Source organism: Podarcis melisellensis (genome assembly GCF_964234715.1).
Source record: "Podarcis melisellensis genome assembly, chromosome: 11".
NCBI classification, from domain to species: domain Eukaryota; kingdom Metazoa; phylum Chordata; class Lepidosauria; order Squamata; family Lacertidae; genus Podarcis; species Podarcis melisellensis.
This window is the reverse complement of record NC_138543.1, coordinates 10,255,899-10,282,426: the sequence shown is the minus strand read 5'-3', so window position 1 is coordinate 10,282,426 and position 26,528 is coordinate 10,255,899. Positions and strand designations below refer to the sequence as shown.

General features: G+C 42.2%; 1 protein-coding gene across 5 annotated transcripts in view; it reads left to right on the top strand.

Moving 5' to 3' along the window:
• Positions 1-26,528, top strand: part of CNTNAP4 (contactin associated protein family member 4) — a gene marked incomplete at its 5' end in the record, with an annotated part of 472,706 nt that overhangs the window by 372,161 nt on the left and 74,017 nt on the right. For all 5 annotated transcript variants that reach the window (XM_081930406.1, XM_081930404.1, XM_081930403.1 and 2 more), the window contains 7 exons: positions 917-1,120; positions 1,263-1,447; positions 4,085-4,228; positions 7,593-7,854; positions 11,418-11,567; positions 20,421-20,592; positions 22,653-22,759. In XM_081930406.1, the coding sequence (XP_081786532.1) occupies positions 917-1,120; positions 1,263-1,447; positions 4,085-4,228; positions 7,593-7,854; positions 11,418-11,567; positions 20,421-20,592; positions 22,653-22,759 (1,224 nt within the window). The remainder of the gene's footprint in view (positions 1-916; positions 1,121-1,262; positions 1,448-4,084; positions 4,229-7,592; positions 7,855-11,417; positions 11,568-20,420; positions 20,593-22,652; positions 22,760-26,528) is intronic.

The window sequence follows — 26,528 nt, the reverse complement described above, 5'->3', positions numbered from 1 at the left end:
AAATAATTCAAATTACAAACACAATCATTTTACTTTTATATCACATTCTCAATTAATTTCCAAATACCACCCTCTACTCCCCCCCGACTCCCCCTTACCCATGTGAGATCTTATTGGCATTTGTATTTTTGTTTCTTGTTGTATTAGCAGTTATTTATACTTAGTAGTCATATCCTTTATAATATCATCTTGTATCCTTGCGAGTCTTTCCTTTTATGTTTATGTTAAACTTAATTTCCATATCCACATTTTTTCATATATATCTCCACACACTCCCACTCTCTCTTAATTTTTTGCTTGGGGCAGCTCCTAACTGATGCCGTTAATTTTGCCATCTCCATAAACTCACAGATCTTAATTCTCCATTCTGATAATTCTGGCATTTTCCCTGTTTTCCTTTTTTTTTTTTTTTTGCCACTAATAATCTAGTCGCTGTTGTCACATAGAGGAATATATTCTTTTTATCTTTGGGGATATAGTTGGTTATTAAGCCTAACAGATATGCTTATGGCTTTTTGAGAATTGTGCTCTTAAATATTCTTTTCAACTCTTCATGTATCTTGGTCCAAAATTATTTAATCACCTTACACCCCCACCACATATGGTGCATTGTTCCCACCTCTGCTTTACATCTCCAACAAAGGTTTGAATATTTTTTATAGATCTTTGCCAATTTTACTGGGGTGAGGTACCAACATTTTCATTATATTTTCTCTTATCAAATAACAAGCTGTGAAATTTATGTCAACACTCCATAATTTTCCCCACCTATCAAAATGTATTGTCTTGCCCAGATCTTGTGACCACTTTATCGTTGTTTCTTTTATTACTTCATTTTTCAATTCCCACTCAAGGAGTAGATTGTACATTTTCAATATAATTATTTTTTTTACTGCTTTGTTTGTGTTATTCTTAGGGTCTGATGTGGCAGATTTTGATGGGAAGAGTTTCCTACTCTACAGATTTAACCCCAAATCCACCACAGCACTGAAAGATATAATTTCTCTGCAGTTCAAAACGATACAAAGAGATGGGATTCTGTTACACAGAGAAGGACAGAATGGAGATCACATCACCTTGGCATTAGTTAACGGAAAGCTTTCCTTGCTCATCAACATAGGTATCAAGTGCAAATTCATACTGCACACCTACTTAGTAATCTGTTTATTTTAAACTAACTAACTAACTAAATATATATATAAGTTCACTGTCTTCATTGTTTCTTCCAACAGACCTAACAGTTTGTTTTTCTCCTCTTGAAGGTGATGCTAAAATATATTCTGCTGATGCCCAGGTTAATATCACTCTGGGTAGCCTATTGGATGATCAGCATTGGCATTCAGTCCTCATTGAACATTTCAATAATCAAGTGAACTTTACAGTTGATAAACACACTCACCATTTTCATGCAAAGGGAGAATTCAATTATTTGGACCTTGATTATGAGGTGTGAAAACTATCTTTCATTTATTAGACTTATTATTTTGTTATGTAAATGCAATTATGAAACAGAAGGAGATGGTGAGCTGCTTAGGGAAGTGTTTCAGCATTCAGACTCTTGTCGAAGCTTGAAATTAAAGACTGTTGCTAATGCTTTGCTTACATGTGTGCCAACCCTTGACTTTTCTGCTTTGATGTAAATGCCCAAATGTTCCTTTTGTAATTGTACTGTTTACACTCTACTAGGGGACATCCTGGCACTTAGGTGGTACAGCTGTGCCATGAGACAGGGGATGTGAAGGGGCGGAGGAAGGGGGTGCAGTAGGGGCAGTTCACCACATGTGTCACCACTGAGGGGGGTGACAAAATGCTGGGTGGCACTCACCACGGGGTCTGCAGCATGCCCGAGCCACACATTTCTCCTGGGATTGACACGGTGGCTTGAGTGCCTGCAGGCTCCACCCTGCCCCAAACAGTCTGCTTGCCACCTCCCCCTCAGCTATAGGGCGGCTGAGAGGGAGGAGGCAGGCAGACTCATTGGAGGCCTCACGGAGCATCCTGGCCTGGCCTGCCCTGCCCCCGTGGGCGACTGGCCCCATCCCTGGGTGCAGGGCATGTGTGCCACCCCAGGCACCTGATTGGCGTGCTCCGCTGCTGGGGATGTGAACAGAGAGCAGATACAATAGGGTTACTAGATGTCCCCGGTTCCTGAGGACAGTCCCTGGATGTGCAAATCTGTCCCTGCACAAATTCCGTCCTCGGAATTTCCCCAGATTTGCAAATCTGTCCCCGGGAAACGTGGCAGCAGCAGCCTCAGCAGCCCGGAGCCAGCCTGGTAGCGCAGTTGGCTCTGGCTGGCTTCAGGAGCTGCTCACTGCTCACTGCCGTGGCACTCGCCATTTTTCCTGTGCCATGGCAGCGAGCAGCTCCTGAAGCCAGCCAGAGCCAACTGCATTACCAGGCTGGCCCCTCCTGAGCAATGCCCGCCCGCCCGTGACTACCGAGCCTCCACTGATATGTCAAAACAAAGGGGGAAGGAAATCAGGGAAGGCTCAGGAGTCACGGGTGAGCAGCACACCATTGCCCAGGGTTTTTTTTTAAAAAAACTGTGAATTTATGTTTCACAGGGTGCAAAAGAAGGGCTTTGCACCTTTATACAATATGCATGTATGTTTGGGCCCAGGGTCTTTTGCCTCACCATCCCCACTACTGACTCCCTGTTGCCACTCAGCTTCAAAATAAATAAATAAAAGTGTCCTCGGATTCATTGAAAAAAATCTGGTAACCATAAGATACAACAGTTCATAAAAGGCAGGTTTAGGTGGGGATAATAGATTGCATCTTGCACATCAGTGCAGTGTACATTTCAGATAAATCAGAGGCTTTGGTAGTTTCATTTGCCAGTCACCCCTTTCCCCACCTGCTGGTAAACCAGCAATGCTGCTGATTACAGCAGGGAGGGGAGGGGGGTCACATGTGGGGACTGGGGAAGGAAGAGGCAAGAGATACTGTGCTGTTCAATGAACCAACAGTTTAAAGAAGCACTGGAGCTTGCCAAAGTGGTGATTCTATAGCAGTTTTGGGGAACCTTTCGTCAACCCTGACAATTGCCCATATTGGCTGGGAATGGCGGCAATTGGAATCCAATATCTGGGGGTCCACAGGTTCCCCATCTCTGGCCGAAAGCAAGGTGAGGTTGGGTCCTTGTGAAAGAGAGTCAGTTTCCCCTTGCACTGGGGCATTGCTGCTGTTATTCTGGATCCTATCAAATGAATTTATGGGAATATGGGAGCTTTGGCGCTTAAGTGGCATTTGCCCACTTCCCCCGCAACCTGTTGGCACTGGACACCTTCCTTGCCACACCCAAAACTATTCCCTTATAGTTAAACTATATGAGAGAGCCCATTACTTCGAGAGCTCAGTGTGCAAAACCTAGCGCACGCAGCATAGTGAACATGCTTTCAATGTGTAGCTAACATAAGAAATAACAGTAAATATATTTGTTTACATGTGTGCTTATGCTGTATTATTAATTTGAACATTTCAGATAGATTTCAGGTAAGTAGTTGCCATGGTCACATGAAAGACTGATACTGTAAGTTAAATAAGTATAATTATATATGATAATAATATAAATAAATTTTTATCATTTTAAAAAGTATTAAGTAATGTGGGAAAATAAAGGAAGATTGAGAAGACATTTATATAAATGGAATTACGTATGAACAGTGCATCCTTACTTAAGAGTAACCCCACTGAACATAGTGGGACTTAACATCCAAGTAAAGATTTGTCAGATTGCACTGTACTGTTATATAAATGTTAACTTCCAAAGAAAGGCACTTTTTTATTGAAATGATTGAATAAAACTAGCATTGTCAGAAAATAAAATCACATTTATTTAAAAGGTATTTCTTTGGCCTCTTACTTTTTGTGTGATTTCTAAGCTGTGTTTCTTAACCTATATTTTAAGTTAATGCATTTGACAATTGAAAAGAAATAATAATGAAAAAAAAGATTGATTCTCAATTGACCAATATGGAGCTACCGCTGTGCCATTGTTAACATTTTTTATCATAAACGTTGCAAGCAGATTGTCAGAAAATTGCTTAATATGATTATTGATTTTTCTTCTCTTTCTAAGCTCAGCTTTGGAGGGATTCCATTACCTGGAAAATCAGGGCTGTTACCATGGAAAAACTTTCATGGGTGTTTTGAAAATCTTTATTACAATGGTGTGAACATTATTGATTTGGCCAAGAGACATAAACCTCAAATCAACATTATGGTAAGAAAAGTTGGGTTGGGGAGCACCTTGACTTGTATAACAATGTTCCAATCGCAGTCTAAGGCTGCAAACCACAAATCAGTTAGCTCGCTTTATATAAGGGTGCAAGCCCTAAGATGATTTAATTTAAGAAAGTTCATGGCAGGAAAGTTTCCTATTGCATCCTCAACCTTTTAGCCACTTGCACTCCCCCAAATTTTTCACTGGATCATGTTGCGATATGAACAGACATTAGGAGAGGATACATTTCTTAGATATTATCCTTCCTTCCGCATGTTTGAGAGTTCAGCAGACTGCTATCCCTTTGCAGCCTAAAAAGGAAGCTTAGATTAGGTAGTCTTAGCATTTTAGTTTAAGTAATCCAGGATGCTTCATGGCACAAACAAAATATTATTGTAAAAGGTAAAGAAGAAAGCATTTACTTACTCAGAATACTTGTTGAAGAGTAACAGATACAGCAGCTTTGTTCAGGCAGACTTAAAATGGTAATTCAGTTTCAAAGACTTGCTTAGGTCGAGCTTAAAATGTAGTTTGAGCTTGGAGGTCAGAGTCTGTAGATGTTGTCACATTGCTGATAGAGTGGAAAGAGATGGAAATATATGAATATGGTGTGCCCAGGCAGATAGGAGAATATATAGCTATGTGCTCCCCCTGTCAGGGCACAGTGGGGGTGTCTCTCACAGAGTTCTCTCTAGGAAGTTTACAAGAAAACTCTGTGAACTTCAGCTCCTGTCATTTGCCTTTCTAGCAAGACATGAATTGTTGGTTTGACTGCATTTCAAGTATCCTGCAGATCAGGAGGTCCTTCTGAACAACGTAGGATGGGATAGGGTTTCTTGGGTTGCTGGGAGAAGGAGGAGGTGAGAAATGTCATTTCTGCAAACTTCTTTAAGTTAAATGATTTTAGGAAGAAAATATGACTTCAGCTGATTGCACTCCCTCAGAAGCCCTCTACACTTCATCTCCCATTGTGGACCCAACACCCCAGATAGGCTTTGGCATAGGGCTACAGAGAGGAAGGCTCAGGAAACTTTCCTGCCATGAACTTTCTTAACATATATTGGGTTCCAAGCCAAGACAACTGTGCTCCATTACCTCCATTTGCATGAAAGTGGCTTACATTTAAGTACCCTCTTTTAATTGGGTTATGGATTAAGCTGTAAATCACGATGGAGAAGCTAGCATTATTGACTCTCTGTATGCAGGAACTGCAAGGAGAGGAGGGCATGGAACAAATGGTGGAAACTGACCCAGTTCTTCCATCATTCCAAAGTAACATAAATACGGGATGGAGACAAGAGTAATGTAATCGCTAATGGTGTGTCTTGTTTTGTGTTGACCTTGTTGTTGTTGATACTCATCAGTCTTGAGAGACACTGGAATGTTTCTCTGGGGGTGAAGTCAAGCCTGGTCAGTGTGTATGGAGGTCCTGGGGAACCCAGATGACAAGATCTGTTTCTTGGCCTTGCTGGTGTGGTCCAAAGGAAAGCAGAGGAATATGTTTGGCATAGAAAAGAGGGCAAGGAGTTGCAGCTTAATTACAGCTGGAAATGACGATTAAGGAGTTAGCTGGAACTTTGGGATTGGATTGTGTCTGGATCATGTTGGCTGTGGTTACAATGAACAGCTAAAAACCCAGTCTTAATAAGCTTTATTGTTTTCAGTACTTTCTCTGATAATAGTTGCTCATTTATTTAGAATCCCTTTCTGCAGCTGTGGATCTATGTGCCCCACCCCCGCCCCCATGAGAACTATTATATGTTGTTGTTATCTGCAAAGTACAAGAGAGGCAAAATATACCTTCTTCTGTGCCAGTCTATCCACATCAACAAGACTCTAGGGCTCCTTCAATTGTTGTGTCTATGTGGAAACTACAGTGGTACCTCAGGTTACAGACGCTTCAGGTTACAGATGCTTCAGGTCTCCGCTAACCCGGAAATAGTACCTCGGGTTAAGAACTTTGCTTCAGGATAAGAACAGAATTTGCGCAGCGGCGGCACAGAGGCAGCGGGAGGCCCCCTTAGCTAAAATGGTGCTTCAGGTTAAGAACAGTTTCAGGTTAAGAACAGACCTCCAGAACGAATTAAGTTCTTAACCTGAGGTAACACTGTACTGAAAATTGCCTCCTCTTGCTGGTGTTTCATGCATTGTCTTTAACATATTGAAAGGTGCTAACTCACTTTCTCCCACCAGAAAATACCATATTTTTTGCTCTATAAGACTCACTTTCCCCCTCCTAAACAGTAAGGGGAAATGTGTGTGCGTCTTATGGAGCGAATGCAGGCTGCACAGCTATCCCTCTTGCTGTTCTGGCTTCTGAGATTCAGAATATATTTTTTCTTGTTTTCCTCCTCCAAAAACTAGGTGCGTCTTGTGGTCTGGTGTGTCTTATAGAGCGAAAAATACAGTATATCCCAGAACACAAAATCAAAAAGGTAGCACCTTCATGTCTGCCCCCCAAAGTTCTGCACTTCAAGGGCCCTCTTATCTCAGGCCCCATCTGCATTATATATTTAAAGCACTACAATGCTGCTTTAACAATCATGGCTTCAGCCAAAGAATCTTGGGAATTGGTTTGTTAAGGGGGCTGAGAGTTGTTAGGAAAATCCCTAGCCCACTCAGAGAACTATGATCCCCAGAATTCCCTGGGAACAGGTACTGATGGTTAAACTGCTATGAATATTGTAGCTCTTTGAGGGGAATAGGGGTCTCCTAACAACACTCTAAACCCCTAACTAGCTACAGTTTCCAGGGTTCTTTGGCTGATGCCATGGCAGTTTAAAGCGATATCATAGGGCTTTCATTGTATAGTGCAGATATGACCTTAGTCTGTGAGCTGGAATGCAAGTCATTTAGCTGCAGCTCTTTCCGCTTCTGGAGATAGCAAAAGCATCCTAGTTAATCCCAGGACTCCTCACTATCACCAACAGGCAAAAAGTAGGGCAGGTCTGTGTTTTATTTGGTGCTTGCCACATATGGAATTTCCACACGAAACCACCAGCTGACGCAAAGAACCTGTGAGAGTCTTCTAATAATATGCTCAGAGACTATCTATTTCACCCTGAAAGCACTTACACAACAGCCTCCATCTTCTTCAAATCAGCCCTATATTTGTCCTGGGTTTGCCTGCAAAACCATTGACTGAGACAGTGTAATGGTTGTCATTGTCAGGTTTGGAGTTGTTGCTTTGCATTATTCCATCTGTATCCTGAATTGAAACATTATTCCATCTGTATCCTGAACTGAAACAACCAGTTAGATTCAGATTTTATCACTTCATATCTAATTATCGATAGACATAGGCACTGAAAACTTGTTTGTCTATGCATTTACCCAATATTTTGTTTCTTTCATTTATTTCTAGGGCAACATATCTTTCACCTGTTCGGAGCCCCCAATTATTCCAGTCACTTTTTTAAACCCCAATAGTTATCTCGCATTGCCTGGCACATCAGGGCACGATGAAATTTCGATCAGTTTTCAGTTTCGGACCTGGAACAACGAAGGGCTCTTACTGTCAAGTAAACTATATCAGACTTCAGGTGGCCTCCTCGTGTATCTGAGTGATGGGAAAGTTAAACTGAGCCTCTATAAACCAGGAAAGACACAGAGTGACATCAGTGCAGGTAACAGAAAGCAGGTGAAAAATAATTGTGATGTGATTACACTGAAGTGTCACATTCCAGAGGTCCAATATAGCTGACTTCATTGTTTGTGGGATTGTTTTGTGTGTGTGTGTGTGTGTGTGTGTGTGTGTGTTTATACGCCTTCCTTTTTTTCTTTCCCCCTCACACAGAGTGTTCTATAAATGCTACACTGACCCAAGATTCATCTTGCATATGTGCTTTAAAAAACTAATCCAATCCGTTTCTGGGCTCTGAGCTGTCTGCTCCAATCTTGAATTTGTGTTGTGTTCTGCCCTATGTAAAACAAAGCTATGGGTTCCCCATCCAGTCCAATGGGAAATCTAAACATGGCTATAGCTCTCCTCCTTTTGGCAGAAGTTGATGAAATCCGCAGGTGGAGGAGCCCTTTCAGAGTGGATGGGCAGAACAACCCAAACCCCAAATCAACCATGATGGGGAGGATAAAGTGAGTTGAAAGTGTCCCTTTGCCCAGCCTCGCACCAGCAGTGGGGAGCCCCATTGCCAAGGAGTGACACAATATACCCACTCAAACAGAACTCTAAAAAATGGGGCATTGGAGTGTTGGGAGTGGGCAGACCTGCACCAGTACAGGGTTTTCTGGATCCTTTGCTGATCCTGCTGCCATCATATCCCTGGGAGCTGAAGGATCAGTTTGGGATCTGGAACAATGTGCTCCCACTTTCTGCCCTGGCTAGCATGAGGAGCAAGGTTGTGAAGTGGCAGCAGTTCACCACTTCACCAAAGTAGTCCATAGATTTGAAGTGACTCCTAAGCATGGCCTTCACACACACTTATTGTCAAAGCTTCTGATTATCCAACTACTTTGAATTCTTACTAAGATATTTGGACAAAGGAAAGTGTGGTGTACTGTCTATACTCTTGTAGTGCTTACTGTAGTATATAAAATGCACTAGACGGAATGTAGACCCTTCTGCTGGTCCGCTGCTGAAGACAGAATGCTGAGCTACCTAATTTGCATCCAGCCAGCTAGACCACACAATCAATGAATCCTTGTCCCTTCCCCATAATGGTCCTTTCTTTTAAACCTAGCTTTTTACATGGGTATTTGGGACAAGCTGGTGGTACTGTTGGATTACGATTTGGCTACTGATTTATTTTACTATTGACGGGTTGTGTTTTTATGCTGATATGTTTTGTTATACCTATTGCTGCTGTTTGTGAAATTGTAGGCCAATCTGAGATGGGATAGAATGGGATATAAATGTATAAACACCTGAATGGAGCGCCACACATACTCTGCACTCAGAGAGTTCTGACAATGTGTTTGGTAACAATAAGTAGCAATGGTTTCTTATTGTGTGGACAGAGCCCTCCACTCATATAACTGCAAAGGTAGATGCTTCAATATTTTGATGACTAAGTGTAGGGGAAGTATGGAGCCACTGCCCTAGCCCTATGTGCATTCACTGATCTCATGTTTGGAACACCGGCATGGAACATGTAGTCTAGCACTCTGCTTCCAATAGCATTCTGTTTCCAATCAGATGTGCCTGGAAAGATCTGCAAGCCTGAGCAAGCCTGAGCAGGATTCTGGTCCCAGCAAGGTCAATCTTACATTTGACAAGCAATGTTCAGTCTTAGAAATATCAATGAGGCATTTCTTCCTAAAACCAGAAGTCCCTAATGCATGCACCCTGTCTGTCATTAGGCTCTTGCCTGGATCTAAGTTTCTCTTCTTATTTAAAGCATCTGTGCCCTATAGAAAGCATGATGAAATCCCCTTTTCAAAAGAAAACAGGATCTGCATCTCAACAATTACTTACAGCTCTCCATAATGAACGGTAACAGCAGTGTAAAATTTGAAATAATTGACTGGTTGCCAGCAGCAATCCAGTATCATGTTGATGATTTACATAGAGCGTTCATCCCAGAATGGAGGCTTTGACATTGATTTTAGTAGCAGCAGGATCAGCTTCAATGTATGCTAACCAATTCAAATAAATAATGCAGAGAGTGTGCCAATTTATGACTAACAGGCTTCCCTGAGCTCACCATCTGAAAATGTTAATTCCACGTTAAGAGTGTCACTGATGTGCAGTTTACTGTGATGTATCTGACTTCCTCCAGAGCAGTTTAAATCACAGTGCAATTACATGCATGTTAATGACACAATCTGAGTTCAGCGTCTCTTTAACAGGTTTCTGGAATGCGCTGTCATTTCCAACTGGCTTTCTGATACGGTATTCTGACAAACTGCCGAACTACAAACACAAATCAAAATCTGTAAAATATTCTTCAACAACTTGAAAATCCAAACAACAAAAAATCAAAGTGCTACATTAAAGTAGACTTTATGTTAATTTTAATGTGACTAAGGCAAAAGCCCTGCGCGGTTGCAAATGTAAGTTTATGTTTGCTTAGGCAACTGCAGCATGTTAAATCTTTCAATAAGACTCCTGCTTTCCTCAGCAAAAAGTTATCTAATGAAACCATACAGTGAACTTTCCCCCCCTTTGTACATTTGAAGTGTTTATTGTAGCTACATTCATTGGAGCAAATCAAGTCTGCAAGTAGAGATTGAGTAATTAAATTATGGATGGTTGGACAGTTTTGTTCCCCCTACAGGCAAAGACTTATGACCTGGCTTTCACACATACAGTATGTGATAATTAAATCAGAGCATATTACTTTGAGCACAGCTCTGAGACTTCATTACCAGAGATTTATAAAGATTTCTTTGTCCACATAAAAACAGAGGAAAATGGCACATATTAATTCATGAATGATTAACTTACAATAAACCAAGACCTTCTGTTGCAGAAGGGTTGTTTTTATCTAATGATCCCTATGCAACCTCTTTTGTGAGTTGGCCATCAAATGTTTGGAAAGATGGAGGTTTTAAAGCAAGAAACTAAGACAAATATAACTTCAGCTAAATGATGGCTCTGAAGTTTTAAGAAGGCCCAAAGTCTGTGCTGTTAGAATTTTCATTAAGCTCTAGAGTTTTACCAGACTTTGCCAACTGCAATGGTGGAAGCAACGTGGTCTTCCAACAGAAATATGGTAATTTTGTGTGAGTTTGCACCATCTACCAATTAATCGTGACATCCTGGCAAAGAGGTTGGAATGACATACAATGCTTCATCATGAATGCTTTGTAGCTGAAACCAAGCATAGCTAAACCAAGCAAAGGCAATCCAGGTGAATTTATTCATATGTTGTCTAGTACTCCCATTGGCAATGGCAAACTTATGGAATACATTTTGCAGTATTCTATAAGTGAATGCATTGAATGTGATGCATTAATTTGCTCCAGTGTCTGGTGAACAGTTTCACACTTTGCTTCCATCCTATTAGAATTTGCTGTCTCGGTTCACTGCTAGTCAAAACATTTGACAGATACATGCACGTTTGAATATATTTCAGTGGGACTTCTGAAGAAGCACACTATAAAATGAGACTCAAAATTACAAATATCTGCTTCTGATTATTGAGAATATTGCATTAATATTCCCCCATGAGATGTTACACCAATCCACATTGCTGTTCGCAATCTTTTCTCAAATGCTTTCTTCTTTTAGGTGCTGAATTACATAATGGACAGTGGCATTCTGTATCTTTGTCAGCTAAAAGAAACCGCGTAAGCTTAGTAGTAGATCATGAGTCAACATCTTCCTCTCATGCATCAATACCTACACAGATTTTTTCAGGAGACAAGTACTACTTTGGAGGTAAGATGGATTTTGTTGTTGCTGTTGTTTCTGGCCAAAGGTTGCTGACTTGGGTATGAATTTTGCAAATGCATTAATGGTGTTTTGTTACAGAATATTGGCAAGCAACATGCATGTTATTCCTTAAAATAACACAAGTTCAACTTCATTTCCCGTGCAAGCCATTAGTATTTTCTGAAATTCTGGGTTTACACAGGATAATTGAAAACAGCTATCAATTGTTGTTGACTTTAGTGGATATCGTGATTGCATCTTCAGGCTATTAGTCAGATAGAGATGGAATCTTAAAGCATTTTAAGGAGATTTCTGCTATATTTTACGTAATACAAATTAACTGCTTTACTGCCCAATAATTGTAGTTGTCATTTTATGGTTGATCCCATTGCCTTTGCTTCTATATCACCTAGATTGTAATTTATAGTAGCATTATTGGGAAACCATATGAGCAACCGGGCAATAAATATCCATAGTACTTTTTCCTAAGATATTACAATATTGTCAAATGCTGTGCTAAGCAGAATGTGCATGTACAATGAATAAGAATGTCACTGGCATCTCTAGGAGTGGCTTGAGACATTCTAAACCAGAATGGAGTGAGGCAAGCCTATGAGGTTCATCTCTGTTACCCCTGTTCTTTTTAGAAAGCAAAAACTGAGCCCATCCATCTTTTTTGATGGAAAATGTGTGTGCGGTCTCTGTTCTTGGGAAATACATGTATTGTCTTCATACCTGCTGCACATACATCTCCTATAAGAGGAGACGTGCCTGTTCAACTTTGGGCATTGTGAACAAGAAATGAGAACGAAGCACAGCTCACTGTATTTCCTCTGGGTATAACTGTTGGGTTGCCTTTTTTAAGAATCAGAACACTCAAAATGGTACTAAGGCTTCACCCTCCCCTCCAATGTTATACCCCGTAATTGTGAAATGTCCATAATAGCATTGTAATTTGTTGGTTGTATACTGAACATGGGTTTATAAATTTAGCATAAAGTATTTTAGGGTGGGATGCGGGTGGCGCTGTGGGTTAAACCACAGAGCCTAGTACTTGCCAATCAGAAGGTTGGCGGTTCCAATCCCCGCGATGGGGTGAGCTCCTGTTGCTCAGTCCCTGCTCCTGCCAACCTAGCAGTTCGAAAGCACGTCAAAGTGCAAGTAGATAAATAGGTACCGTTGTGGTGGGAAGGTAAACGGCGTTTCCATGCTCTGCTCTGGTTTGCCAGAAGCGGCTTAGTCATGCTGGCCACATGACCCAGAAGCTGTACGCTGGCTCCCTCAGCCAATAAAGCGAGATGAGCGCCGCAACCCCAGAGTCAGCCACGACTGGACCTAATGGTCAGGGGACCCTTTACCTTTACTTATTTTAGGGTAGGGATGTAAGTTATGCTGAGGCCTAGGTTGTGCCCAATGTCTCCGATGGGTTTAACTCATGCTTGCATGCATTAGGTCTTTGGTTTAATCCATGGTTTCTTCAGCTGCAGAGGTATTTGGGCTGCTTGATGAGGTGGCTTGAGAGTACAGTCATACCTCGAGTTAAACATGCTTCGAGTTGAGCGTGTTCGAGTTGCGCTCCTCCGCAACCCAGAAGTAATGGAGCACATTACTTCCGGGTTTCGCCGCTTGCGCATGCACAGGCACTCAAAATGACATCACGCGCATGCACAGAAGCAGCAAAAAGCAACGCGTGCGTGCGTGCACAGACACACCATTGCTAGTTACGTTTACCTCTAGATGCGAACAGGGCTCCGGAACGGATCCTGTTCGTATCTAGAGGTACCACTGTACAGGGCTAGGTTGATCTATGCTGGATAGATTAGGGATGGCACCAGAAGAGAAGCAATGTGTGAGGTGGTCTCAATGGCAGTAGCACATGGCCGTAGTGGGACAGTAATGTTTACCTGACCTCCCAGCAGCTGAGTCACTGCTGCTTACTGGGAAAGGTGTCCTGCCTCTGCATTTGTACTATGTCGGCCTCCTCACTTGCTTGCTCCTCTATGCCATCCACTCCTGCTTGTTGGGCAACAGTCCCCAGAAAAATACATTGTTTTCATGATTTGTTATCATTTCGTCACCCACCGCACAATCTAAACATCAGCACTTTAATTCCAGCTATCCTTATGACATTTGTTGGGATTCATGCCCTCAGAAGGAGCCATCTTACCTCTGAATTTCATCAAATTCTATCCTAACCCTTGTATAGATATTTGGAGGGGGAACATTTTTAGGATGCCCAGGGCAAAATTCTCTGAATCTATTTGCATGTAATTTGGCAGGCCTTATTCACACTGGTAGGGCTAACATACATGCACATTTCATCCACTTCTGTCAAAAAGACAAAAACAAGGTTATGGCCATTTATTTATTTTTTTAATTTCCTAATCAAAAGGTGGTGGGGGGGATTGACTGGATCTCAAAAAATGTAATGGCTTTCCTTGCAGAAGACTTATACAATCATTCTTCTAATATTAGACAGGATTCATGCCCTCTGAAGGCCAGGTCCTGCATGCACCTTTGTCTGCTTAATTTCAAAAATATGTTTTTTAAAAAGTGTTAGACATTACTTTCTTCTTCAAAAAAAAAAAAAAATCCTGCACAGAAACCCTTGTAACTATTATTTGGTAGGCTTAGCTCCTCTGCAGGGACTACCATGTCTGAAAATTCCATCCATTTCTGCCAAAAGGTCAAAAAAATATAGCCATTTTAAATTCCCCAATAGTGGATTGAGGGGTGGGGAGTGGACACAGATGGATGATCTATTCAGGCAACGCACGAATCACCTCGAACCTAGGTGATCTGTTGTGCTGGTCCCGGGGGGAAGGTTACCGTTGGCATAGTCAAAGTCCGGTCCTGGGTCACTAGCCTGGAAACATTTCACAAGGAGCGGGGCGAGGTCTGAAGCAGGAAGCCGGGCGGGGACAGGAACACTGGAGGGTCAGGTCTGAGTCCGGGCAGGAGCAGGTACTCAACGACGTTGCTCCCACAACCTGGGACCGGGCTGACTGGCCTTTATCTTCTCTGAGGCCAGGGGCGGTCCCGGCCCCCAGGAGACCCGCCTCTCTTGGCCTTAAGGCAAGCACTCCTCCTGGGAGAAACCAGTTCCCTTCACCTCTCTGCCCTCAGCCTCTGCAGTTCAGGAGAGGCTGGGGAGTTACTGGACCCAGGGGGAGACTCACCTTCCTCTGGCAGGGCCCGGAGAGGCGCACCTGTAGGCACTGTGTCCTTAATCACCTCTGGAGCTAGAGTGGAATCACCTGGTGCCTGCTCCTGAGGATCCGGCACAGGTGCAGGCGCTTCAGATCCAAGGCCCTGCCCCAGTTCAGCCGGCCCTGGAGGTGGGGACTCCTGTGCAGGCTGAGATTCCTCCGGTTCAGCCTCTGAATCGGATTCCCAGGCCATCACATCTGTTGTATAAAGTGCCAAATGTGAATCTAAATTGAATAATGTGGTCCATTCTTATCCCTACTGGGTATCTTACCTGAGGAGATCAGTATAAATCTCTTATCATTGGATAAGGCACATTGGAAACTGAATTACTTACCCATAACCTCAACCTCATTGGGAGAAAGCTTTAGGATCAAGCCAAAAATTTGGACAGTGTAGTCCAAGCACTAATCTCTACTCAAACTGTTGTGGAAAAGTTAGGGAAGAATGCATGAAATCAGAAGTTCATCACTTCCGATTTGTAGCCCAGTCATGCACCCTGCAACTTTCTAAAATAATGGCTGATAGTGCCCCCTCTTCCCCTCCCTTTCCCTTTAATCCAGGCACTATGGGATACAATGTTTTTCCTGTATTATCTCAGTTGTTCCATTTTTTCCAGAAGTCGTTCTGTTGATTTGTTTTGTAAATGCCAAGTTTGTGGTAGCTAGTTTTGTTTGCTTTAAATCTGGAAGACAGAATACTTAAAAGGTGTGGAGATATGTGTGACTCCCTCCCTGCATAGGTGTAATTAGTATTCAAATTCTCTATCGTTTTGAGGTCAGGCAGCATAGTCATGCATCTCGAGGTGGGAGACAAGAAGGTGCCTTCACATCAGACCTTGTATTTTGAAAAGTAAGCAGCAAGGGAAGATTAATGATAAAAGAGAGAGAAAACACAGCAAATTCATCAAATTCTATCATACATATTAAATGGTTTCTTTCACTTTGATATATATGAACTTAGCACACTGGTCTGAAATCTGACCATCTGTTCTGTTAATAATGGTGGTGAATGATTTATTCTTCACCAAAAGAATCCTAGGAATTTTTTTTCTTATTGTATTGTTTTAGAGACAGATGCATATGAAGGAACCTTAGAGCGATATCTTTTTATATCGTTATCTTTGCTCTGGAAAACAACTAAAAGTTAGAAAGCTAAAATTCTAAGCATTATCAAACTCTGCTTCCCTCCTAAATGGACCATTTTGAAATGATAGTGGAGCTGAACAGAAATATGTAGTAAGCAATGTTCCCTTATTGCAAGCCAATGGCCTTCCTGCGTCATGAGGATTTAGTTTCCAAAGGCGTTGAAAAGAGCAAAGAACCATCCTAGTTCCAGATCAGAGGATATATAATTGAGTACAGTTGTACCTCAGGGTACAGACACTTCAGGTTAAAGATGCTTCAGGTTACAGACTTCACTAACCCAGAAATAGTACCTCAGGTTAAGAATTTGCTTCAGGATGAGAACAGAAATCACGCGGCAGCGGGAGGCCCCATTAGCTAAAGTGGTACCTCAGGTTAAGAACAGTTTCAGGTTAAGAACGACCTCCAGAACGAATTAAGTTCTTAACCCGAGGTACCACTGTACTTCAATTGGTCAAGTATGGCTTGCAACCATGTCATTGTTGTTCCATCCTCTCTGAGGCCAGTGAGACATAGCTGCCTCCAAATGCGTCAAGGCAGTGTGAATGCCATGAAGCACATAGGAGTTTGGGGTCAGTGAGAAAGACACTGGGCTTGTATTCCAACTTGGCCACATTTAGTTTTCACTATCCGTAAGAAATTCACCTTGTATCAATGAAGATGGAAGGAAGATGGAGATTCTGGTATTGCAGTGGGTTGGACCCGGGACGAGCCTATTGGGTTTGCTGATCAGAAGGTCGGCAGTTCGAATCCCTGTGACGGGGTGAGCTCCCGTTGCTCTGTCCCAGCTCCTGCCTACCTAGCAGTTAGAAAGCACACCAGTGCAAGTAGATAAATAGGTACCGCTGTGGTAGGAAGATAAATGGTACTCTGTACACTCTGATTTCCATCACGATGTCCCATTGTGCCAGAAGTGGTTTGTCATGCTGGCCACATGACCTGGAAAGCGGTCTGTGGACAAACGCCGGCTCCCTTGACCTGAAAGCGAGATGAGTGCCACAACCCCGTAGTCGCCTTTGACTGGACTTAACCATCATGGGGTCTTTTACCTTTCTACCTTTACCTGCAGGGGGTTACCTTTTCTCTAAGTGAACAAGCCCCCAGTGCTGTAACATTTTCTCATAGGGGAAGTTCCCTTGATCATTTTGGGTGCCATTTTGTGCAACGTATCCCACTCCACAATATCCTTTTGAGCTGAGACAACCAGAACCAGTATTCCGGCTGTGGCAGTACCAAAGAATTGTGTCTTACATTGGTAGTTTTCATTTTAGTTCCTTTCCTAAACACCTTAAGGATGGAATGCAGCTTCTTCACAGCCGCTGCATAATGGGTCAACATCTTCATCGAGTGTCCACTGTGACCCCAAAGTCTCATTCTTCTTTGTACCCTGTGGCGTTTGCCCTAGGATGCGTCAAGGAAAGAGTTAAAAATGGGTGTGATGTGATTGGCCAGTGAGAATGTGAGGGGGGAGTAAAAGCTAGAGTGGGAGGTTTTGAAAAGACAGTTGAGGTTTGGGAGTTGACAGTTGAGGTTTGGGAGTTGGGAGTTGAGTTTTGTTAGTTGGTTGGTTTTAGTGGGTTGGCTGGTTGGGAAAGGCAGTTGGTAATAGAGAGACAGGGCAGTTGGTCTGTGAGTGTGGGATGGTGGCAGAGATAGAGAGAGGAACATAAGACTAAGAAAGTAAAGAGGTACACTGTTTGGAATGCTGTAATAGTTTTGTTTTAAGTCTGAAATAAAATACACTCTTCTTTATGAATTGAAAAGCTGACTGAGACTGAAGTGATTTTACCAGGGAGGACCCGGTTGGTGGCAGCGGATTAGTGGTGTACGGGTCAATAGTCCGTGAGACGACCGAGGGCTCCGTACGAATGCCACATTCCCCCTTCATTTTAATTGTAATTAGTCATGCACAATTTGCATATAGATATATATATTTCCTGGTGTTATATAACTTACGGTAGGTATTCTGCTTTTATTTCACCTAGCCTACAAAAGTAGGCTTCAGCTTGAAAAGGGTTTCATTGAAAGTTATAAGACTGGTTTCATTGTTAATGCAGGCTTAAGTTATTGCCTGCTAATATTATGAGACAACAAGTCATTTGACTAATATCACCCAAGAGGCAACACTGTTTGATTAAAATCAAAGTAATGTCTTAGTACATCAGTCTTGAGGCGGCAATGTCCTGTAAGGAAAAAACAATCAAGAAAAGAAGTAAGAGGCATCATTTGTCATCCTGAATAACCTATTAACATTTATAGTTCAAACTGATGACTTAACCAAGGACTTTCACTGTGGAACACAGTGTTACATAGAAAATGAAGAGTTACCAATTTTCATATGCTGCTCACTATGATCTAATTGTTCATTTGTTTCCTTTTTCCTCGCATCTTTTGGGCATTAAGTTTCATTTCTGTAATATATTTTGCTAATACTTTGATGTGCTCAGATATTACATCTGTGGAGTATCTAAAAATAATAGATGAATATGGGATGTTGATGACTGTGATGGCAATTATATTAACAATGAACGGCTACTGTAGATTTTATTGCAGAGTCACAATTGTGGCCCTGTTGTTAAGTGTGAGACAGCTGAGTCACATCATGTAATTATAATGAGGAGGGGGCAAGGTTTTATGATTCCTCATGTGAACATGGCTTAACTGTCGTTCGACATGAACAGCATTAGTCACCAGACATTCCCACTTGCAACATGGAATGGTCACTTTACAGCGGACCCTCCAGATATGAACTTAATTCGTTCAGGGGTCCTTACATACCCCGAAAAATCCACAACATGAGGTGCTGCTTCTGCGCACGTGCGCGGCACGATAGAGCGCTTCTGCGCATGCTGCAAAACCTGGAAGTATACACTTCTGAGTTTGGCGCATTCACAACCTGAAAGTTATGTTACCCAAAGGCAACAGAACCCGAAGGTCCACTGTAGTTGCATAGATTCCATGAGGTTATTCCAGTAACAAACAAATTTGGGACTTAGGTCTGCCACTCTGCCACTGACTGACAGCCACTCGTCTCCAAAGGAGTGGTGAAGCTGGAGCTAACCACAAGATAAGATATCACACCATATCAATATTCTCTATGTAATGAAAATGTTAAAGGTATGGCACTTCACAGCTGTGATTCCCTAGCATTTTGGAGCCAATGTAATAAACCAAAAGGGTTTTCATTGTTGTTGTTGTTGTTAACTGAATTTTGTAAGAAGCATGCTGTGGTGCTATTCTGATGCATTCCTGGTAGTGTTGGCAGGCAATCAAAACCTTTTAAAGCTGAAGACTACTTTTGTAGGCTGGGGCAGAAATAAAAGCAGAATGCATCAAAGTTACACAACACAACACACAAAACCCTAAATTGATTGACTGTGAATGGACAACAAAGAATGAGACCTGGGGGTTATAGTGGATAGCTTGGTAAAGCTGTCAGGCAAAATCCCACATGCATCCAGGGGCCATAAAACATTTGCCACTATATGGTCCGAGCATCACCCTGCCACAAGAAGCATGTCCATGATGCCCCATTACTCATGTTACTAGGGGTGCTGGTCTTATAGTTTCTGGCTGAGACCTTTTGTCCCTACTCTAGTTACAACAGTAATATTGTCTGACCACTGCGCCCTGTGATATCCAAAAAGCTGCTACACTTTGAGCATCAATGGGAAAAAGGAACCCACCCATCTCTAATTATGCCTGGTGACTTCTAAGGTTCAGTTCCTGACATTTAGGTTGCACATTTGTTATGAATGAATGCTAAGTTTCAGACTTGTAACTCTGCTGCCCAAAGGCAGACCATTAAAACATGTTGTGTAAATCTTTGGCTCTGCCTCTCTAGTGAAGAAGTGAAACTGTGACTGTGATGGGATTTCCTGATATGTCACAAGAGTGACACTCAAGGAGTTTTAGGGTCATGGGACTGCAGAGAGATGTGCAGCTGTTGCCAGCTCCTTTTGTACGAGCTCTTGACAGCCATCATTCTATAACTTTCTAAACTGTGTGTGACTAATATTTTCAGCGTATGCTTGTGGGTCGTAACTAAACATGAATGCCTGCGGTTAGATGTTGTACAAAAGTTATCAGAGAATTATTTTCCATTTCTACCACTATGCCTCTGAATACAGTGGTACCTCGGTTACATACACTTCAGGTTACACACGTTTCAGGTTACAGACTAACCCAGAAATAGTACCTCGGGTTAAGAACTTTGCTTCAGGATGAGAACAGAAATCATGCTCCGGCGGCACGGCAGCAGCAGGAAGCCCCATTAGCTAAAGTGGTTCTTCAGGTTAAGAACAGTTTCAGGTTAAGAACGGACCTCTGGAATGAATTAAGTACTTAACCCGAGGTACCACTGTACTGCCTGGAGATCACAAGTGAGTGGAACCAAGCCAACCCAGGAGTCTAAGTTTTGTGTCTCTTTTGTAGGAAATAGATACTTTTTGTGTGCGTAGCCTTTCCCCCCCCCCAGTTAACTCTTTCTTATGTGTTATGTTTCCAGGGTGTCCTTCTAATGCCAACAGCTCAGAATGTAAAAATCCAATTGGTGGTTTCCTTGGGTGTATGAAACTAATTTCCATTGATAACAAAGCAGTGGATTTAATTTCAGTTCAACAGAACTCAATGGGGAACTTCAGTGACCTTCAGATAGATTTGTGTGGCATTATAGACAGGTAAGAACGGTTTCATTTTTTGGTGGGCTGTATTAACTTTGAACACTGCTAACGGTAGAATGTTTGGGTCTTTTCAAATTGCTCTCCTTTCTGGACTTTATATCTCATATGAGTTGGCCATATAAAAATGTTAGTCTGGCAGCTGCTTCTCCCTGAAAAGAGTGATTTGTAGCAGCAGTCCTTCAGGAGGCGAGGGCATGTCGATTCCTTCTCCTGACCGCTGCTTTTGCCTAAAATAAATCCATTCTTCTCCAAGTCTCCTGCCCCATCCAAACAGCTTCTTGATTCTTATTTACTTTTGTTTTTCCTTCGGGTGGCTTTTCTGCTTTCTCGGTCTATGGGTGCATTTAGTAAGCCAGCCCAAAATTATTTTAAAGGCAAAAATTGTTCGGTGGTGTAGTGGTGGTGTAGCCAGTGTGGTGTAGTGGTTAAAAGCGGTAGTCTCGTAATCTGGGGAACCGGGTTCGCGTCTCCGCTCCTCCACATGCAGCTACTGGGTGACCTTGGGCCAGTCACACTTCTCTGAAGTCTCTCAGCCCCATTCACCTCACAGAGTGTTTGCTGTGGGGGAGGAAGGGAAAGGAGAATGTTAGCCGCTTTGAGACTCCTTAAAGGGAGTGAAAGGCGGGATATCAAATCCAAACTCTTCTTCTTCTTCTTCTAAACGTCTTCTGAACTCTGTGTATCCTCAGGCACAGAGGATAGCAGATGCATTTGCTCTGACTGTACATCAAGCCCCCTATGGAAAACCTATAGATAGCCTAGGGATACTTATTAGATGTCTCTAGATCCAAGATCTTGTGGCTGCCAGATGCAAACATTGAAATGAGTATTAGAATTTCCTTCCAAGCTTGTATCGCTCTACATATTTATTAGCTGCTATTAAGATGTATGTGGTAGATTAAACTGTTGTGTTTAAATTATGCCTTGTCAAGGTAATCTTTAGCAGAGCAGTTTCTGATTATTTATAGTACATGGTTTTTTTTTTCCTTTTAAGCTCCGTGATGCATTTAAAGGTGACAAATACAAGATCTGCTTTTCCATCTGTTTCTAAGGCTGAATCAAAATGTTTATCATGTAGTCAGAAATAACTACATATTATGTTCTCTTCTGTCAAAGCTCCCTCTTTAGTTATTTCTTAGTCCATGGAGCTGAGTCAACCTTGGTTGCTCTGAGGAATGACCTCTGCAGAGAGCAGCAAAGGGGAGTGTGACTTTGCTCCTGCTTCTTGATCGGCATAATTGGCAAAACTGCAGGTGCCACATAATATCCATACTGCATTTGTAGGAACTCGATTGTTTAGTGTGGCTACACCTATAGTTTTATAATAACAAAAGTAATAATTTATTATTTATACCCTGCCCATCTGGCTGGGTTTCCCTAGCCACTCTGGGCAGATCCCAACCGAATATTAAAAACACAACACAGCATTAAACATTAAAAACTTCCCTAAACAGGGCTGCCTTCAGATGTCTTTTAAAAGTAAGATAGTTGCTTATTGCCTTGACATCAGGTGGGAGGGTGTTCCACAGGGCAGGCGCCACCACCGAGAAGGCCCTCTGCCTGGTTCCCTGTAACTTCTCGCAGTGAGGAAACTGTCAGAAGGTCCTCGGAGATGGACCTCAGTGTCTGGGCTGAAATGATGGGGGTGGAGATGCATGGCATTCAACTTCTGAGGTACAACTGTACTCTTTCTGGCTTCAGCTAAAAAACTGCCTTAGTTAGGCAAGCCTACCTCAGATGTTTAGGATCTGTTTTAGTATATTAATTTTTGTATGATTTAAAGTTGTGTTGTATTATTTTCTTGATTTTAGCTTCCTATATTTCTGTGAAAAGTTTTGAGGCTTTTTACAATCAAGCGATGTATAAATTTTTGTGTAATAAATAAATAAATTTAATTACCCAAACTGGGCATTCACCAAAGGCCCGAGGATCCAGGTGGGTCCCTCATCGGTATCCTAGCATATTATTCTGCTGTACTTTGGAGATATCTGTTTTTTGACTATACCTTCTCTATAACTACATTTGAAATGTTTACATGTTGCCTTTTGTCTTCGAAGATGTCTTCCCAATTACTGTGAACATGGTGGTGAATGTTCGCAGTCCTGGAATAGTTTCTATTGCAGTTGTGCAAACACAGGTTACATGGGAGCTACATGCCATTACTGTAAGTCTTAGGTATTTTATTATATTTTTTAAAAACTTTATTTTAGAGGAGAAATGTTTAACTGCAAAGTGTTTTTGTTTGGTTGGTTGGTTGTTCCTTTTTGAAATGCATATAGCCTTCTATTTTAGAGAAATTGTGAAGACCACTCATTCCAGCACTATTATATTTTAAGAGGGGTTGTTGTTAGAAAAATCTGTATGAAAACTCGGATTTAAATGTGTATTTATATACATTTTCCATCACAAATATGTACTTAAATATATATTTCATCTGCATGGATGTTTTTTTCTAAACATACCCAAAATCACACCTTTTTAAATGCATTTTGGTACATTTTTTAGAGCCAAGAACAGGATCACAAAATCAGGAGAAGTGCAAGATCTGAAGGATCATTGTTCTTCCATTCACTTATGAGTCCATGAGATGTGGCTCAGGTTAGCTCACATTGGAATTCAGAGAAATCAATTTGTGCCAGCATCCCCCAAACTACTATTTGTATTAAAATTTCTATAGAGAACAGTGCTGTCTTACCTTCTGAAGCTTTCAGTCTGTCATACAGATTTTAGAGGCTTTCAGTCATACAGCCTGATTGTTTAAAAACATAAGAGGGGAAAAACTTGAACAATTACAGATTGTATTTCTGGATAAAAGCTTCACCCGGTGTTCAGAACTTGTACTGTATTGTTCTCGTGCATAAAGAAATTTAGAAAAAGTGTGAGTTTTTTTGTTCCTCGTAATTATTTTATCCCCCTTTCTCACTTCTCCTTTTGTAAACAAGTTTCCTTTTGCCTTGAAATAAAGTTTCAATTTGTTCGTATTTGGTACGCATTCAAGTTAAATATAGGCTAAACATCGACAATTTTAACTTCATAATATCATTTAAAAATTAACAGCTTTGTATAGCATAATTGTAAGATGGTGATGGGTTATTTTGGAAGTTTCAGCTAATGCACTTTAGATGTGGAGTTATTGTTTGGGTGGATTATAGTGAGTGCCTTTAACCTCAGCCATTGGACAGCTGAATGCAGAAGTCCATTTTTGTAACTTTATGTCAAAAGCTGTGGAATTCCCTCCCTACAGATATGGCACCCTTTTTGAATAGCTTTCATCATTTTTAGGATCCTCCCCATTATTCTGATTGTAAATTGTTTACTGGTCTTAAGATAGTGGTTTAAAATTGTTGTGGTAATATGCCCTGAGACTTTTAGTCAGACCCACTGAAAATAATGAACATGGCTGTTAGGTCCATTAATTTCAACGAGTTCTACTCTAAGTAAGCCTTTACTCGGGATACAGCTCCTTATGATGAAGTGAAGCTAATCAGTCTAGATGATGCCGATAATCTCTTTTGAACTTGGCTGCCACAATGTATGACGAACCGTCAAGCCAGAACTTCTACTGCTTATTGAACCTTAAATTAAAGCTTTGAGAGCTACTTGGTCCAGCTGTTCCAAGCAGGAAAGGGGGCAACATCCTTCTAATTGACCAGGATCATAAGCAGCAAATGTCAATCAATGTGTACTTGATTTTAAGCTTGAAACATATTTCTCGTAGCTTCCATATTGTTCCTTGATGAAATGTTTTGCTGCACTGGGAACACAGATCACTGGACCCGGAGCTCGGGTCCTGGCAGGAAGAAGCCATTCATTTGACTAAAACAATGCTAAAACAGCCCCCACCATCTGTTATAGCTGCCTGTTGAAACCCCTACACAGCATAGCTGTTCATCACAGTGGCCTTTTCTGACACAAGAAGAGACTGATGAAGATGCTATTAAGTCTCTAGTGCTTTATTATTATGATCAATGGACGGGCCATGCCTCTGGCACATATTGGCACTGGCAGATGCAGTAAGTCTGTGCCTCTCAAACTGCTTTTGGAATGTATCTCACTTTCCTGAAGCCCCACCCATCCCCTGTCAACCATCTTTATGGCAGGGGAATATGTGAAGATTCTTGTTTGTCATGGTATGGATGTTACGGCGCAGAAGAATATGGGGAGGGAAGCTAAAAGGTTTTTAGAGACCATGCATAACTCCACCATCAACCATGCACTGTGACTTCTTAGTCAGCTTAACTCCATCCCTTCCATACTCCAGGAATGCCCTGCTTTACTGGCAACCCCCACCCACCTGCAGTTTTGGCAAATGCAGCAGGAACCTTCATGGTTGGCTAGGTCCTGCACTGGTGGAAGCCAAGAGAACAAGGCAGAGGGTTGCTCTGCCACGTTTTGGTGTTCAGACCCAGAGACCTCCCCCTGAAAGACACATTTGACTCAAATTTTAGTTTTGGTTTTTGGCAGAATTTAGGCCACAACTTTATTGATTACAGATAAGTGTGTGGTTACATAGGCTCTGGTTCAACTATCTCCCTGTACTCTTGCAGGTAGCGCTGACCCAGAGCTCTATCATAGGTCAGCCAAGGGTGAACACCTGAGGCAAGTGAAAAGCCTGGGGACATACTCTGTTCACTCCCCAGATGCTCCCCTGGACTCAGGAACAGGCACATCCCCCTCTCAGGGATTGACCAAACCAAGTTGAGTCCCTGGATTCCTTTAATACCCTTCACATAGAGATGGCGAGACTGTTCTACCACCCCTGTCACATGAACCTGTGCCTATCCACAACCTTACAAGTTGTGACGATTTGCTACGTGGTAGGTGAAACCCAAATGGCCACAGCCAATCAGCCAAGTGGGGGAAATTCCTGCCGTGTCCCTGTCCCAATGACAGATGATACACGATGGCATAACAAGGTTAATAGCAAAATGTCCTAAAATTAGGGAGTGGTGTGCCGGTGTTCCGATGCACGAGCCAATAGAGGAAGCTCTGGGATGTGTTCATGGGTTTATATAGCTCCCTTGATCCATTTAGACTGTGCCCCATTGACCAGATTACACCCAGCATTGAGGGACCTACCAATCTGGTGTTGTGGCTATCCAGTAGACTCACCCACAACCAGGAGATCAGTCTCTAGATCTCACCTCAACACATGCCCTCTTTTAGGGAGGACACGGTTTCCAGCAAAGCAGATCAGGGTTTTGAGTTCTGCTGTGGCTTGGTTATTACTCAGTTCCTTGTGATTTTGAGATAAAGCAAGTTTCTTTATATGATTCACATTTTGTTTGACACTGCATGATTGCCCACCCACCTTTGGATATTTCCGCTGCGAACGTTGTTATTCAGGAGGTGAAGAGAAACACGCACTCAGTCATTTTCTATTTAAAGGAGTGTAAATGCTGTTTACCAAGAGTGGTGCAGCTTTGTATGTGTGAATATCATTGGTTTCCCTCAGATTTGAATGCATGTGTTGTCCACGCCTGGGCGATATATCAATATATCGCCCAGGTCCGGCATGAGGAGCAGATCGTGATGTTGGCTTCACTCAGCAGTATATTGCTAGTGAAACCATCACCGCTCCTGAATCCCTTTGCTGACAGCGTCCGCTAGAGTTCTTTCCTCCAGCGGCGCTGCTAGCAGAGGGACTCAGGAGCAGTGACAGTTTCACCAGCGATATATCACTGAGTGAAACCACTGCCACACTCTGTCCTCATATGATGCAGAAAAAGAAACAAGCTGTATCAGCAAGGCACCAATACAGCTCGTTCCTCCCTCAGCTTCTTTAAACTGCTTGACTGAAGAGTGTGCAGCTGCCCTTACCTCAGCGCTGGCTCCTGTGAGCTGGCGGCAGTGTGGGGGCTCCATGAAACTGTTCAGCTGAGGGGAGCACAGTTGGCGCACACCACAGTGATCGGTTAAAGGAGCCCCAACTG